General features: G+C 34.7%; 1 protein-coding gene across 1 annotated transcript in view; it reads right to left on the bottom strand.

Moving 5' to 3' along the window:
• The window catches only part of trpn1 (transient receptor potential cation channel, subfamily N, member 1), a 30,747-nt gene that overhangs the window by 6,172 nt on the left and 11,400 nt on the right, over positions 1–13,175 (bottom strand). The window contains exons 12-25 of the mRNA XM_089122787.1: positions 11,588–11,689; positions 11,417–11,515; positions 10,637–10,765; positions 8,808–8,936; positions 8,322–8,438; positions 7,040–7,138; positions 6,665–6,865; positions 6,302–6,400; positions 4,254–4,460; positions 3,323–3,424; positions 2,597–2,695; positions 2,342–2,494; positions 805–912; positions 533–730 (exon numbers count right to left, since the gene is read on the bottom strand). Coding sequence (XP_088978913.1) covers positions 533–730; positions 805–912; positions 2,342–2,494; positions 2,597–2,695; positions 3,323–3,424; positions 4,254–4,460; positions 6,302–6,400; positions 6,665–6,865; positions 7,040–7,138; positions 8,322–8,438; positions 8,808–8,936; positions 10,637–10,765; positions 11,417–11,515; positions 11,588–11,689 — 1,842 coding nt within the window. The remainder of the gene's footprint in view (positions 1–532; positions 731–804; positions 913–2,341; positions 2,495–2,596; positions 2,696–3,322; positions 3,425–4,253; positions 4,461–6,301; positions 6,401–6,664; positions 6,866–7,039; positions 7,139–8,321; positions 8,439–8,807; positions 8,937–10,636; positions 10,766–11,416; positions 11,516–11,587; positions 11,690–13,175) is intronic.

The raw sequence follows: 13,175 nt of genomic DNA, 5'->3' as shown, positions 1-13,175 counted from the left end.
ATGCTGAAAATACAGCTTTGATCACAGGAATAAATTACACTTCAATGGGAACCAAACGGTTCAGGGTCCAAAAGACAGTTTCAGTGCAAACTACAAACTGCTCAAAGGGCTTTAAACGATTCCAGACGATGAATAAGGGTCTTATCAAGCTCATTTAAAAAAATAAAAAACAAAGTTTAAGTTTTATAAGCTCAAATGCTCGCCTTGCTCTGTTCTGTGATGCACGTTCGTGACTCTCCTGTTCGACTAATTTTTTTATCAAAATGAACGAATCTTTTCCCGAGTCAACTCGTTCATTTCGTTCATAAAATGAACCAAATGACACGAAAAAAAAAATGTTTTGTTCATTTTGATGAACGAGTTCAAACAGAACAGAGCAAGGCGAGCAATCTATCTAAATCTGTTATTTAAAATCATGGCACATTTCAGATGACAGAGACACGCGAGAGACGACATGGGTAAGCATCAGTTCACTCGGCAATGAGATACAACTGAGATATTAAGAGTTCTTGATTGTGTTTTTTCTCCTCACCGCGTCGGTGTGATTGATCTCCGCTCCCTGTCCCAGCAGGACTCTCACCATGGCCGTGTGTCCGTGTGCGGCGGCCAGATGCAGACATGAGCGCCCCCGTGTGTCTGTGAGGTGCAGCAGCGACGCAGACCGGCTGAGCAACAGTCCCACCACAGCCGTGTGTCCGCTCTGAGCCGCCAGGTGCAGCGGACTGGAGCCCTGAAACACACGCTCGGTCATTACCGCGCTCTTACATCACGCTTCAAACCGCAGCAGCGCTTCTGGGCTCTTGCCTGAACGTGTGTTTCTGCATCAGCCTGAACGCCGGGAGAATTCAGCAGCAGCCGAACCACGCTCTCATGACCGGACTGAGCCGCCAGGTGCAGAGGAGTGTAACCTGACTGAACACACACAGAACACTGTACATTACTAACTTGTTAGTAAACAGTAAATTGTCCTTAACCCTTGTGCTGCATTAGATTTTTAACACCGTTGAGTGCATTAAGGACCAAAAATGGCCACATATTAAACATTGCCTAAAATATTATATATTATTATTATTTTCCACTTTTACCAAGTTAAATCTTTTAACCAGCATCAGTCCTCATCATAACTACCAAAAATGTATTCAATTTCAGGATTTTAACCCTTTAATTACCAGTTTTGTTTGCGAAACCATCGATTTGTATAAGAGGAAAAAACACAAAAATTCAATTATTTTCAATAAACTAAATGCAAAGAGAAAACTTTAGATTTGGATTATCACAGTCCCACTTTGCAAAAAATCCCACTTTAGCGCGTTAGAGACCAAAAATGGCCACCTAGTATTAAACATTGCCTATTGCCTAAAATAAGGTGCATTTCCACCCATAGGGAATAAATATGTAGTGACGTCATCTGGTGGAATACACTATATAATGCAAATATAATGCTTTTGCTTCAAAATGAAAGGATGTTTGTGCAAAAATCATGTTTCATGTATTACTGACAGCCTCAGATTTAAACAAAGTTTTAATGGGTTTCAATGGGCCATTATGGTGCTGAGTGTTACTATTTGATCTACACAGTGTGTGTTATACATATTTTGCAAAATGGGATCACATTTTTTACATGTATCCAAAAAGTCACAATTTTGCCAAATTTCATACCATTTGCATTAAAACAGCCAAAATGGTCAAAGAAATTAAACTGCAAAAGACCAAAAATGTCCCTAATGCAGCACAAGGGTTAAAACAGCACATATTTGCTTGTTTTGAGAGAATATATCTTGAATAATTTATACTTCCTTTAAAAAGCAAAACCAATGAACAAGTGTATTTACGCAGATTGTTAAATATAACAAATGCATTTACAGATGAATTACTATTGCCGAAAAAAAATCTAAATATATAATGCATTTATTAATTAAAATATTAATACAAATTATATAATCATAATAAATTATAAAATGTGTATAATAATAATTAATTTTTAAATTAAATATATAATATTATATTATTATATTTTAAATTAAATATATTTTTTAATAATAATAATATATAATATTATTAGAATTTAATAATATAGTGTTATACTGAATGCAGAGCCTACTCAGAATACGCTTGACTGCGTGAATATGTATTACAGTAATTCATTAATTTAATTTATTACGCATAAATACTGTAAGGATAACTTAGAAGTGTATAAAAATGTATTATTTAATGGAAATGAGCCCACTTAAAAAAAAAAAAGTGTAATACATTAAAGTATGTCGTATTTTCTGTGTGAAACATAACACATAGTGAAAAGCGCTGAATAAATAGACGTATTGAATGGAGTGAAACGCGTCACCTCAGCTGAAGTCTGTTCACGTCTCTTCCCGTCATCTTTGCCGCTGTGGTTTGGGAATTCGCTGCGTATCGTGGCCGGGACTTTAGTCAGGATTTCCCTCACAAAGTCCACCTGACCGAAGCGGGCCGCCACGTGCAGAGCAGTTAACCCCGTCTACACACACACACACAGACACACACGCGGTTCTCACTTTAACACAACACTTTTGTTCTGTTTAACGTTTATAAGCAGAGGTCATGTGATCATATGAAGCACCTTGGAGCTTTGTATCTTCAGTGAGACGCTTCCTTTCAGCACCTCCAGAATATGAGTGTGTCCATTCTTGGCTGCCAAATGAATGGCCGTCATGCCCTCCTGCAAGGGTCAAAGGTCAGGGGAATTATTAATGTTGAGTTCAAAGCAAAGGAAGACATTTTCCTTTACAGAAATTGCTTTTTAAGGACTGCAACAAACGGCTGGAAGGGACTACATGAGATTCCTCCCGGGTTGGTGACATCACAAACTCTAAAATTTGCATAAACTCCGCCCCCGGGATTATCATGACAGAATATGCTAATCAATGACACATAAGCTACATAAATTCACCAACTAACCATTCAGAAATGTTGTCTACATGTCACTTCTCATTGAGTCTCTACATCTTTGTCTGACACAAAGGCTAAAAGTTTTAACATTTTCAGGACACAAGCTCTTGAAGCTCCGCCCCCTTTGCTGGGAGCAGCAGCTCATTTGCATTTAAAGGGACAGACACCAAAACGGTGCGTTTTTGCTCACCCTCAAAAAGTGACAATTTTAACATGCTTTATAAAAATATCTGTGGGGTATTATGAGCTAAAACTTCACACACACACACACACACACACACACACACACACACACACACACTCTGGGGACATCAAAGACTTATTTCACATCTTGTGAAAAGGGCATCCCACCCCTTTAAACTTCGCATACAAGTCTTTAGCTGTTTGTGGGACTCACCAGATCCTCCTCCGTCACCGAAGCTCCGGCCTCCAGAAGCACCTTCACCACCTCCGTGTGTCCTCCAGCGGCCGCCAGGTGCAGCGGACACACGCCGTTAGCCTGCGCAGAGTTAGCTTGAGTTAGGAGGAGCATGAGGTATACAGGGTAACTATAGTCAACTAAGACATGAAATAAAACATTAAACGAGCTTTAAACGAAACATGAAATAAAAGCTAGTTACCAAGGCAACATTCTTCATTTTAATTGAATGTATTACAGTCACTAAAACTGAAATAATAAACACTATATAGACATATTTGAAAAATAAATAAAGCATGAAAATTATTCATTAATTGAAATAAAATGAGCGGTCACTGAATTAAAAAAAAATACACGGAAAATAAACTAAAAACAAAATTAAAATTAATACTATACAGATATATTTTGAAAATAATAACAATAAAATAAATGTTGTCAACTGAATGTTAACTGAAATAAAATATAAAAAAAACTTAAACGTATTTATTTTAGCTAGCTGCCAAGGAAACAATTCTTTTTAATTTAGTTTAATTTGGTGTACTGAAATGAATAAAACTGTAAAATGTAATAAAATGTAAAAAAAAGTAATAAAATAAATAAACACTATATAAACATGAAAAACTAAAACCATAAAAAAAAACATTTTTGTTACTTGAAATAAAATATAAAGAGCCAGTAGCCAACTTTTTAGTTGCACTAAATAAAAATGTGAAATAAAAAATAAAACACTATATAGCTCAATAAAAAAAAATCACACAACAAAATAACTTGGCAATTGGAAAATACAAAAATAAAATCTACTTCAAAACTTGTGTGTTTAATAGTATCTCAATGATACTAAAATAACAAAACAAAACAACAAAATGATGTAATTTCCTGACCGGCGGTGCCCTTTACCCCTTGACCTGACCTTGTTGTTGAGTGCGAGCGGTCCTCCTGGGTTGAACATGAGCAGTTCTCTGATGACGGCCGCACTGCCTTTAGCCGCAGCGATGTGTGCGCAGGTCGCGCCCTCCATGTTAGCTAGTGTGGCTAATCCAGGCCTGTGCCTCAGAAACAGCTTCACCACCTCAGAGTGATCGCTCTCCGCCGCCAGATGCAGAGGAGTCTGTCCGCGCTGACAACAAACACAACCTTTGATTTTAAAAATGTATTAGTAAATGTTGAAATTAATATTAACTAAGATTAATTAATGCTGTAGAAATATTGTTCATTCTTAGTTCACTGATGTTAACTAATGAACCTTAAAATGTAAAATGTTACCCAAATATCTTATACTACCTTTACACAGCAGAAAGGTGCATCTGAAGCAGCACGAAAAGGTGCATTAACACGACAATAGCAGAACAAATATGGAATTATGAATATATATTCATGAATTGATCAATTAATTAATTATTTAAAAGTGCATTAACTTATGTCAAGTAACCTTTTCATGCTAAAAATGTATTAGTAAATACTGAAATTTATTAACTAGATTAATAAATGATAGAAGTGTTGTTCATTGTTAGTTAATGTTAACTAATGTTAAAAATGAAACCTTATTGTAAAGTGTTTATTGTTTTTGTTATATTGTTTATTAACCCTCTGGGGTTGTTCGTTTCAGAGTCACACTCGGGGTGTTCGGGTCCAAAGGGCGGGATTCATATTTAAAAAAAAAAAAAATCATGATTTTTTTTTCACTCGTTTTTAATAATATTTTTTCTTTTCTTTTTTGGTGTTTTGAGAAAATTTCAAAAATAAAAAAAAATTATAATTAGTATTAATGCAATAATTATGACAAAATTTCCCCCCATTGAACATAATAGAAAAAAATTAGGGCTGTGCAAAAGTTAATTGCGATTAATCGCATCCAAAATAAAAGTCTGTGTTTACATAGTATATTTGTGTGTGCTGTATATAATTATTTTGTATATATAAATACACACACATGCATGTATATGTTTAAGAAAATGTGTTATTCATATATAAAATATTTATATTTATATAATATAGATTATGTATTTATATATATATATATACAGAATTTAAGCGCAAATAATTCTTAAATATATACATGCATGCATAGGTATTTATATATACAAAATAATTATATACAGCACACACAAATATATTATGTAAAACAGACTTTTATTTTGGATGCGATTAATCGCAATTAACTTTTGCACAGCCCTAAAAATTTTTTATATATATTTGAAATGAGATGGATGCCATCTGGTGGACAAACTGAGCATTTTAAAAATGCAAAACACATGTATAATCTGAATTTTTGGTGTGTTTGTGTATAAAAGTGTGTTTGTGTGTCTGGATGTGTCTGTTTTGCACTCTTGATGTTTTATAGATTCACCCCTTCACTGTTGTGTGCTTTTTTTCAAGATCGTGGCTGATTTGTAGATTGTACGCACAAAAAAGCTCAGTATTTTCACATTTTTGCCAATTTCCCATTCATTTTCCATGCGGGTCCATTTGGACCCGAACACCCCATGTGTGACTATTTTTTTCCCCAATTTTTTTGGGTGTTCAAATACCAAATACCAACAAAGTCACCAAATTTCGGACCATTCCGAGGAAGCTGTAATTTAAAAAAAAAATTATTAAAATTCTTCGGGGTCCATTTGGGCCGAACAACCCCAGAGGCCTAATGTAATAAATCAGAATGAATGAATTTGGAGCAGTTATAGAGTCTACATTTGGCTGTGTACAGTATGTTTATGTAGATAAATGAAAAAATCATTTGGGAGTTGCATTTCAATTATATACGAGTTATCACTATCGACTGGATCCACATAACTGCAAATAAAGTGAAAAAACATCTGGTTAATCTAAGCTTGGTTTCACTTTGCTGTCAAATCAAATTTTTAAATTAGATACATAAAACAGGGTCAAATCGTAATATGTGATGCAAGATTAACTAAATGCATTCTTTATGGCAAGTGTGAATGTTTCCGTGTCACTCACGATATCTGCGGCAGTGATGTCAGCTTTCAGGTTTAATAAGCTGCTGCAAACGTCCAGCTGCCCGCCGACGGCCGCTAAATGAAGAGGCGTCTGCTTTCTCTGAGGACAAGACACATCCACACTACTGCGTGTTAGTTTAGAGATGGAGAATTAAAACGAATACGATCTCCGTCCACACTAGCATTTAAGCTGCGTAGTGGAATTGACAGCGTTTCTCAACTTCTCCGTTTTAGGTCTTCATTTTTTGCCGTTTTAGTTTGGACGGGAGGTGCAAACGTAGCAAAATGTCCCTGTTTCTAAACTAAAAGGCAGTAGTGTGGACGGGGCCTAAGATCACCTTATCTCTGGAGAGCTGGCTCTTACCAGAGAGAGAGCGTCAACACTGGCCTGATGGGTCTCCACCAGTAACCGCACGAGCCGCGCCGACCCGCTCCGAGCGCTGAGGTGAAGAGGCGTCAGGCCCAGTTTGGTCTTGGCGTTCACAAAGGCCTTATGGGACAGCAGGATATCCACGATGTCTTGATGACCTTGTTCTGCAGCCAGATGAATGGCGGCCTTCCCCTCCTGTGGAGATTTCACAGTTGATCTTGTATAACTTAAAAAAGTTAAAGTAATGTAAAAACAGAACTAAAATCTTAATACATACTATAATAGTATATAAACAATACTAAAGTAACACTAATACTAAAGATCCAGACGCGTCAGTAATAAGCTTGAGTGATTAATCATCTTTCTGACCTCATCAAACACGTCCACTCTGGCATTGTTTTGCAGCAGGACCCTCACGACCTCTGTGTGACCCTGATCTGCGGCCAGCAACAGCGGAGACCAGCCGCTCTGTGTCACACACACACAATATATGCACAAACACATCATAAACTACACCAAACGGTTTACAGTAAAGCTACTACAGAAAACGTTATTACCAGATATTAACTTGTTAAAGTTACTAAATATAACTAAAACTATTACAACTATTTTTGTTAATTAAAATAAAGGTAAAATGAAACAAAATAAAATGTTGTTATTATTAGATGAAAAATATGTTACCCTGCCAACTAGCACTTGAATTACTGACTGGAAATAAATAAAACTGAATTTAGAAAAAAAAATTAAAATTAAACCTAAAAAATGTATTAAATTCAAATAAATTAAACCTAAAAAGATATATATATATAATATTTAAAAGTGACAAAAGCAACATATTAACTAAAAATGTAAACGTAATTTAAATGAAAAAAAAAATATATATATATATACTAGTGTATATATATAAAAAAAACCTTATCGAAAATAGTAATAAAAATTATTTTTTAGAAAAAGTACTTAAGAAAATAGCAAGCAAAACCATTTTATTAGTTTGAGGAATTATTACCCAAATTTAAAAAATTTTTTAAGATATTTAAGAAGAATCTCAGTAACCAAACAGTTGATTGGAATTTGGACCCCATTGACTTTCATAGTATTTTTTTTCCCACACTATTTTTAATCTAACCTAAAAAGCAATATTTAAAAGTGACAAAAGCAACATATTTACTAAAAATGTAAACGTAATTTAAATGAATATATATATATATATATATATATATATATATTTATAAAAAAAATTTAGTAAATTTTATAATTTTAGAAAAATTTAAAAAAGTGTAAAAAAAACAAAACATAGAAATTATAAAAGTATATAAGAAAATAACAAGCAAAACCATTTTATTAGTTTAATGGAATTTTTCCGCTGAACACAAAAGAAGATATTTATGAAGAATCTCAATAACCAAACAGATGATTGGACCCCATTGACTTTCATAGTATTTTCTTCCCACACTATGGAAGTCAATGGGGTCCAACAACTGTTTGCTTACACATATTACTCAAAATATCTTCTTCTGTGTTCAGCAGAATAAAAAAACTCATACAGGTTTGGAACAACTTAAGCCTGAGTAAATTATGACAGAATTTTAATATGCTAGAGTGGGCTAATAAAGCGCCAGATCGCTCTGAGATCGTGGATGTTGATTCGTACCTTGGTGTGTTTGTTGATGGCAGTCTGGAGCTGGCTGCTGGGGACGTTACTGAGCATCTCCTGGAGGGCGGCAGTATTTCCCACCCTGGCGCTGTAATGAAGAGGCGTCTCTGCGCTCTAGTAAAGCAACATGTTCAGAAGAATAGCATACACTGGTGTGTTCTCAAACATATATTGGGCTCTGGAGACGCACTCAGTCTCTCCTTTCAAATTCCACCATGTAACGTAAATAGTAATGTAATTTAACACATGTAATCCGCAATTGGGAATGGGAGATGATGCTCCGATTATTGCCCGTCACACACAAAACACACCAATTACTCATTAAGAGAATAGGGACTACCCTGTTAGACCATGCACCGGGACCGCCGACCATTTTCCCCATCGTTAATCTAGCAAAAGCGGATTCGGACACGTCATAAGCGCTTTAGGACTTGCAGTTTGATTGTTAAAATAGGGCGTATTATGTGTCTGGCCGACACACACCTGTCGGGTCACGGCAGTGATGTCAGCATGATGCTCCATCAGGGTCTTGAGGATGCAGATGTCCTCTTCTGTCCGATGCACTGAGTCCCTCCGGAGCTGAGCTGCCAGGTGCAGTGGCGTCTCACCGACCTGTAGGGGGCGCCAAAACACACACAAGTGCACGGATGGCATAATTTGGCAAATATCCACTTATACCAGCTGATCCAGAGCTTCAGTCCTGATGGTTCACTAACATCTACTGACCCACAAAACACTGATAATCTGGACCAGAACAATACTGCCAAACTCAAGCAAACCAGATTCAACCAAACTAAACACATCTACATCCCTTATTGAGAAACACAAACAACGTTAAAAGATTGGTGGATGGAATAATTCTCCATGTGAGGGTTATCTACATGTACTGTTATATAATCTAAAAATTATTGTCTCTGTTCTTTTGTTTATATTCTATTTAACCCTTGTGCTGCATTCGATTTTTAACACCGTTGAGTGCATTAAGGACCAAAAATAGCCACAAAATAAATATTGCCTAAAATATTATATATTATTATTTTCCACTTTTACCAAGTTAAATCTTTTAATCAGCATCAGTCCTCATCATAAATAGCAAAAATGTATTCAATTTCAGGATTTTAACCCTTTAATTACCAGTTTTGTTGGCGAAACCATCGATTTGTATAAGAGGAAAAAACACAAAAATTCAACTAAATGCAAAGAGAAAACTTTAGATTTGGATTATCACAGTCTTGAATATGTCAAAGATAAGCAGCAACATTATTTCTGGTGCATTTAAAGATTTTGTGTTATGTCAGATTTAAAAAAAAAAAAAAAAAAAAATCACACTTAGCGTGTTAAAGACCAAAAATGGCCCATATTAAACATTGCCTAAAATATTATGTATTATTATTATTTTCCACTTTTACCAAGTTAAATCTATTAATCAGCATCAGTCCTCATCATAACTACCAAAAATGTATTCAATTTCAGGATTTTAACCCTTTAATTGGAAACCAGGAAAATAAGGTGCATTTCCACCCATATAGGGAATACATATGTAGTGATGTCATCTGGTGGAATACACTATATAATGCAAATATAATGCTTTTGCTTCAAAATGAAAGGATGTTTGAGCAAAAAAATCATGTTTCATGTATTAATGACGGCCTTGGATTTAAACAACGTTTTAATGGGTTTCAATGGGCCATTATGGTGCTGAGTGTTACTATTTGATCTACACAGTGTGTGTTATACATATTTTGCAAAATGGGATCACATTTTTTACATTTATCCAAAAAGTCATACCATTTGCATTAAAACAGCCAAAATGGTCAAAGAAATTAAACTGCAAAAGACCAAAAATGTCCCTAATGCAGCACAAGGGTTAAGTCAATTTAAAGGTACAATATGTAAGAATTTTGTAATAAACCACTTGCACAGTGTGATATATTTCTTGCAGTTGTGTACAATATCCCAAAAGTCTCCAAAGATTTTTTTTTAAACAACTTTTAAACAAGTGTCCGTCCAGGAAAAAAATGTCGCCAGTCAAAGACGCAATATCTCTTATATCTGTCTATTTAGCAATCGCGACCTGCTTCATACACTGTAATGTTAAAAAACATGAATATTGGCACTCATCCATAAACATTATTAGATCCATCAGCAAGTCCCATCATTCATTCAGCTCATGACATGGTTTCAGTTGGAAACTGCGCCCTCTTGTGGCATAAAAATCGTACATATTGTGCTTTTAAGGGTGAAACCATGCCGGGTTTGATTGGTGTATTTGTAGTTTATCACGTGATTATCATATTATCTTTGAGTCTGACCTGGTTCCCTTCACGGACGCAGAGCTCCGCCTCCTGACGGCTTCTCTCATTGGTCAGAGAGTTTACGATCTCCTCCACCACGCGAGCGTGACAGTGACGCACCGCAACATGGAGAGAGTTCTCCTCAATCTGATAGATATAAAAAAATAGCTAGATAGAAACAGGCAGATTGATAGATCCTACAAGGAGGTTTATTAAATAATAAATAAATAAAATATTTAAATAGAAATGATACATATATTTTGAATCTTAGCATGGCTATATCTTGTATTTTATTAAATATATTGAGTGTGTGTGTCACGATTAGCCATGTGCTTCCTGGGTTAACTTGCACTACATGTCCCATCATGCACCTCCCTGAACTGATTAAACCATACACCTGCACTGCACTGATTACACACATCTCATTCACACACACACACACACATATATAAACCACTTCCATGCACCAAATCAAATTTTATGGAATTTAATTTCTAAAAAATAAAATATGTAAGCACTGAATATATATACCTTTTAATATCAGCTTTAAAATGACAAAATTCTACATTTTATTACAAAAATATATATTTTTTCTATAATTACTCATTTAACGGTTTGTCATTAATGTTAATATATACAACCTCGTTAGAAAATGTTAACAAAGAAAAGATACTTTTTATGATTGTATATTATTAATGAGGTTTAATGAACGCATTAGCCTAATACTAATACTGAACCATTTTTTTATTACCGGTATATAAAATATTTAGTTTTGCGGTGTCTCTCCAGGAAACGTACCTTTGATTTCCATGTGACGTCCCCGCCCTCCTGGATCAGCGCTCGCATCATCTCCAGAGCGCCGTGACGCGCGGCTACATGCATAGCGGTCTCTCCGTTCTGATAACAGAGGAAACACCGTAAGTGTCATGTTACAGAGCGTCCAGTACGAGTGTGTGACCCCGTGACGACCTCCTGTTCCGCGTTCACATCCGCGCCGCTCTTCAGAAGCATCTCCGCCGCTCTTACGCCGTCCTTCACTCTCGCTGCGATGTGCAGAGGGGTTTCCTGCGCCTGGGTAGACCACACACACACACACACACACACACACACACACACGAACCAAGGGTTTGCTTTCGTTCCCTGTAGATCCAACGTACACACCAACTACTTTCCTTGATTTTAGGCAGAAGGCAAAACCATTGTTTTTCATGACATGCACTGATTCATTTTCTGATTTTTAGATCATTAGTTAACAAAGACCGGTGTTGGGTGTAACTCATTACTAAGTAATTAGTTACTGTAATTTAATTACTTTTCCCTTGAAAATGTAAAGTAAGGGATTACTCTTAATTTATCTGTAATTTAATTACAGTTACTTCTGATGTAATTGAGGTAAATACTGTGTATAGACCAATCCGATCTCACAGCGATTCGAGGTGTCTAAATATTACGACCACATTTGTACAAATTCGTATGAATTATTGTAAAATATGTATGAAAAAAGTGTGATGTCATGAGATCAGACATAAAACAATAGTGGGTTTAACATCAAAATGTATTGTCTGATGCTAAAAAAGTATGTTTTTATAATGTAACCTTCTCCACCTTGGTCTGTTTAAGGATAATTCATGCAATTTTATCGTATTTATTTGAAAGAATTAAAACAGATTCATGTCTATCCTTGTATTATTCAGCTGGTTGAGATTGATATGGGATTTTAAAAGTAATTAGTAATTAAAAGTAATTAAATACTTTTTAGAGAGAGTAATTAGTACAGTAATCTAATTGCACTGTTGAAGAGGTAATTAGTAACTAGTAATTAATTACTTTTTTTAGAGTAACTTACCCAACACTGACAAAGACACATACTTCTAAAGCATTTATTAATCTTAGTTACTAATCAGTTAATAATAACCAATACCACTGCTATTTTAGAATAACGGACATAATATTATGCTTTTTTTTTTTTTTTACTATTTTTAATTTTAATTTAATTTTTGGTTTAAACTTTAGTATTTTGCTGTGACTATTTTATCTATTATCATCATAATAATAAAAATAATATATTTTAAACTAAATGAATATGAGAATTGTTTCCAAGGCACGTTTATTTTTTTAAGATTTTTTTTATATTTTGTTTATGTTTATTTTATTTTTTTCATGGTTTTAGTTGACTATAATTACCCAAACTTATACATTATTAAATTAAAAAAAATATGTACCATTCAATATCATTTAGCCTAACATGAACTAGCAACAAACAGCTGCATTTTAATTAACTAATGTTTTATTCCTCACAAAAGAGGAATAAAAGCAATTTGTCAAAGAACCAATAATATTCATAATATACAGCAATTATGCATTACATTTATGTTAAATTAGTTGAGATGATCCTTTTAAATAACATCTCACTGAACTATGATGGAAATTTCTAGTGTAAATGGTAACACCTTATTTTACAATTTCCTTGTTACATGTTACAAACTTACCATAGTAATAATAAGAATAAATTATGCTTAATTTACATGATGCAACTAACCCTAAACCAAATCCTAAT

This window comes from Pimephales promelas, chromosome 18 (genome assembly GCF_988280905.1).
Source record: "Pimephales promelas chromosome 18, fPimPro1.hap1.1, whole genome shotgun sequence".
Taxonomy (NCBI): domain Eukaryota; kingdom Metazoa; phylum Chordata; class Actinopteri; order Cypriniformes; family Leuciscidae; genus Pimephales; species Pimephales promelas.
Note: the sequence above shows the minus strand (reverse complement) of the source record. Positions and strands in the feature narration are given on the sequence as shown.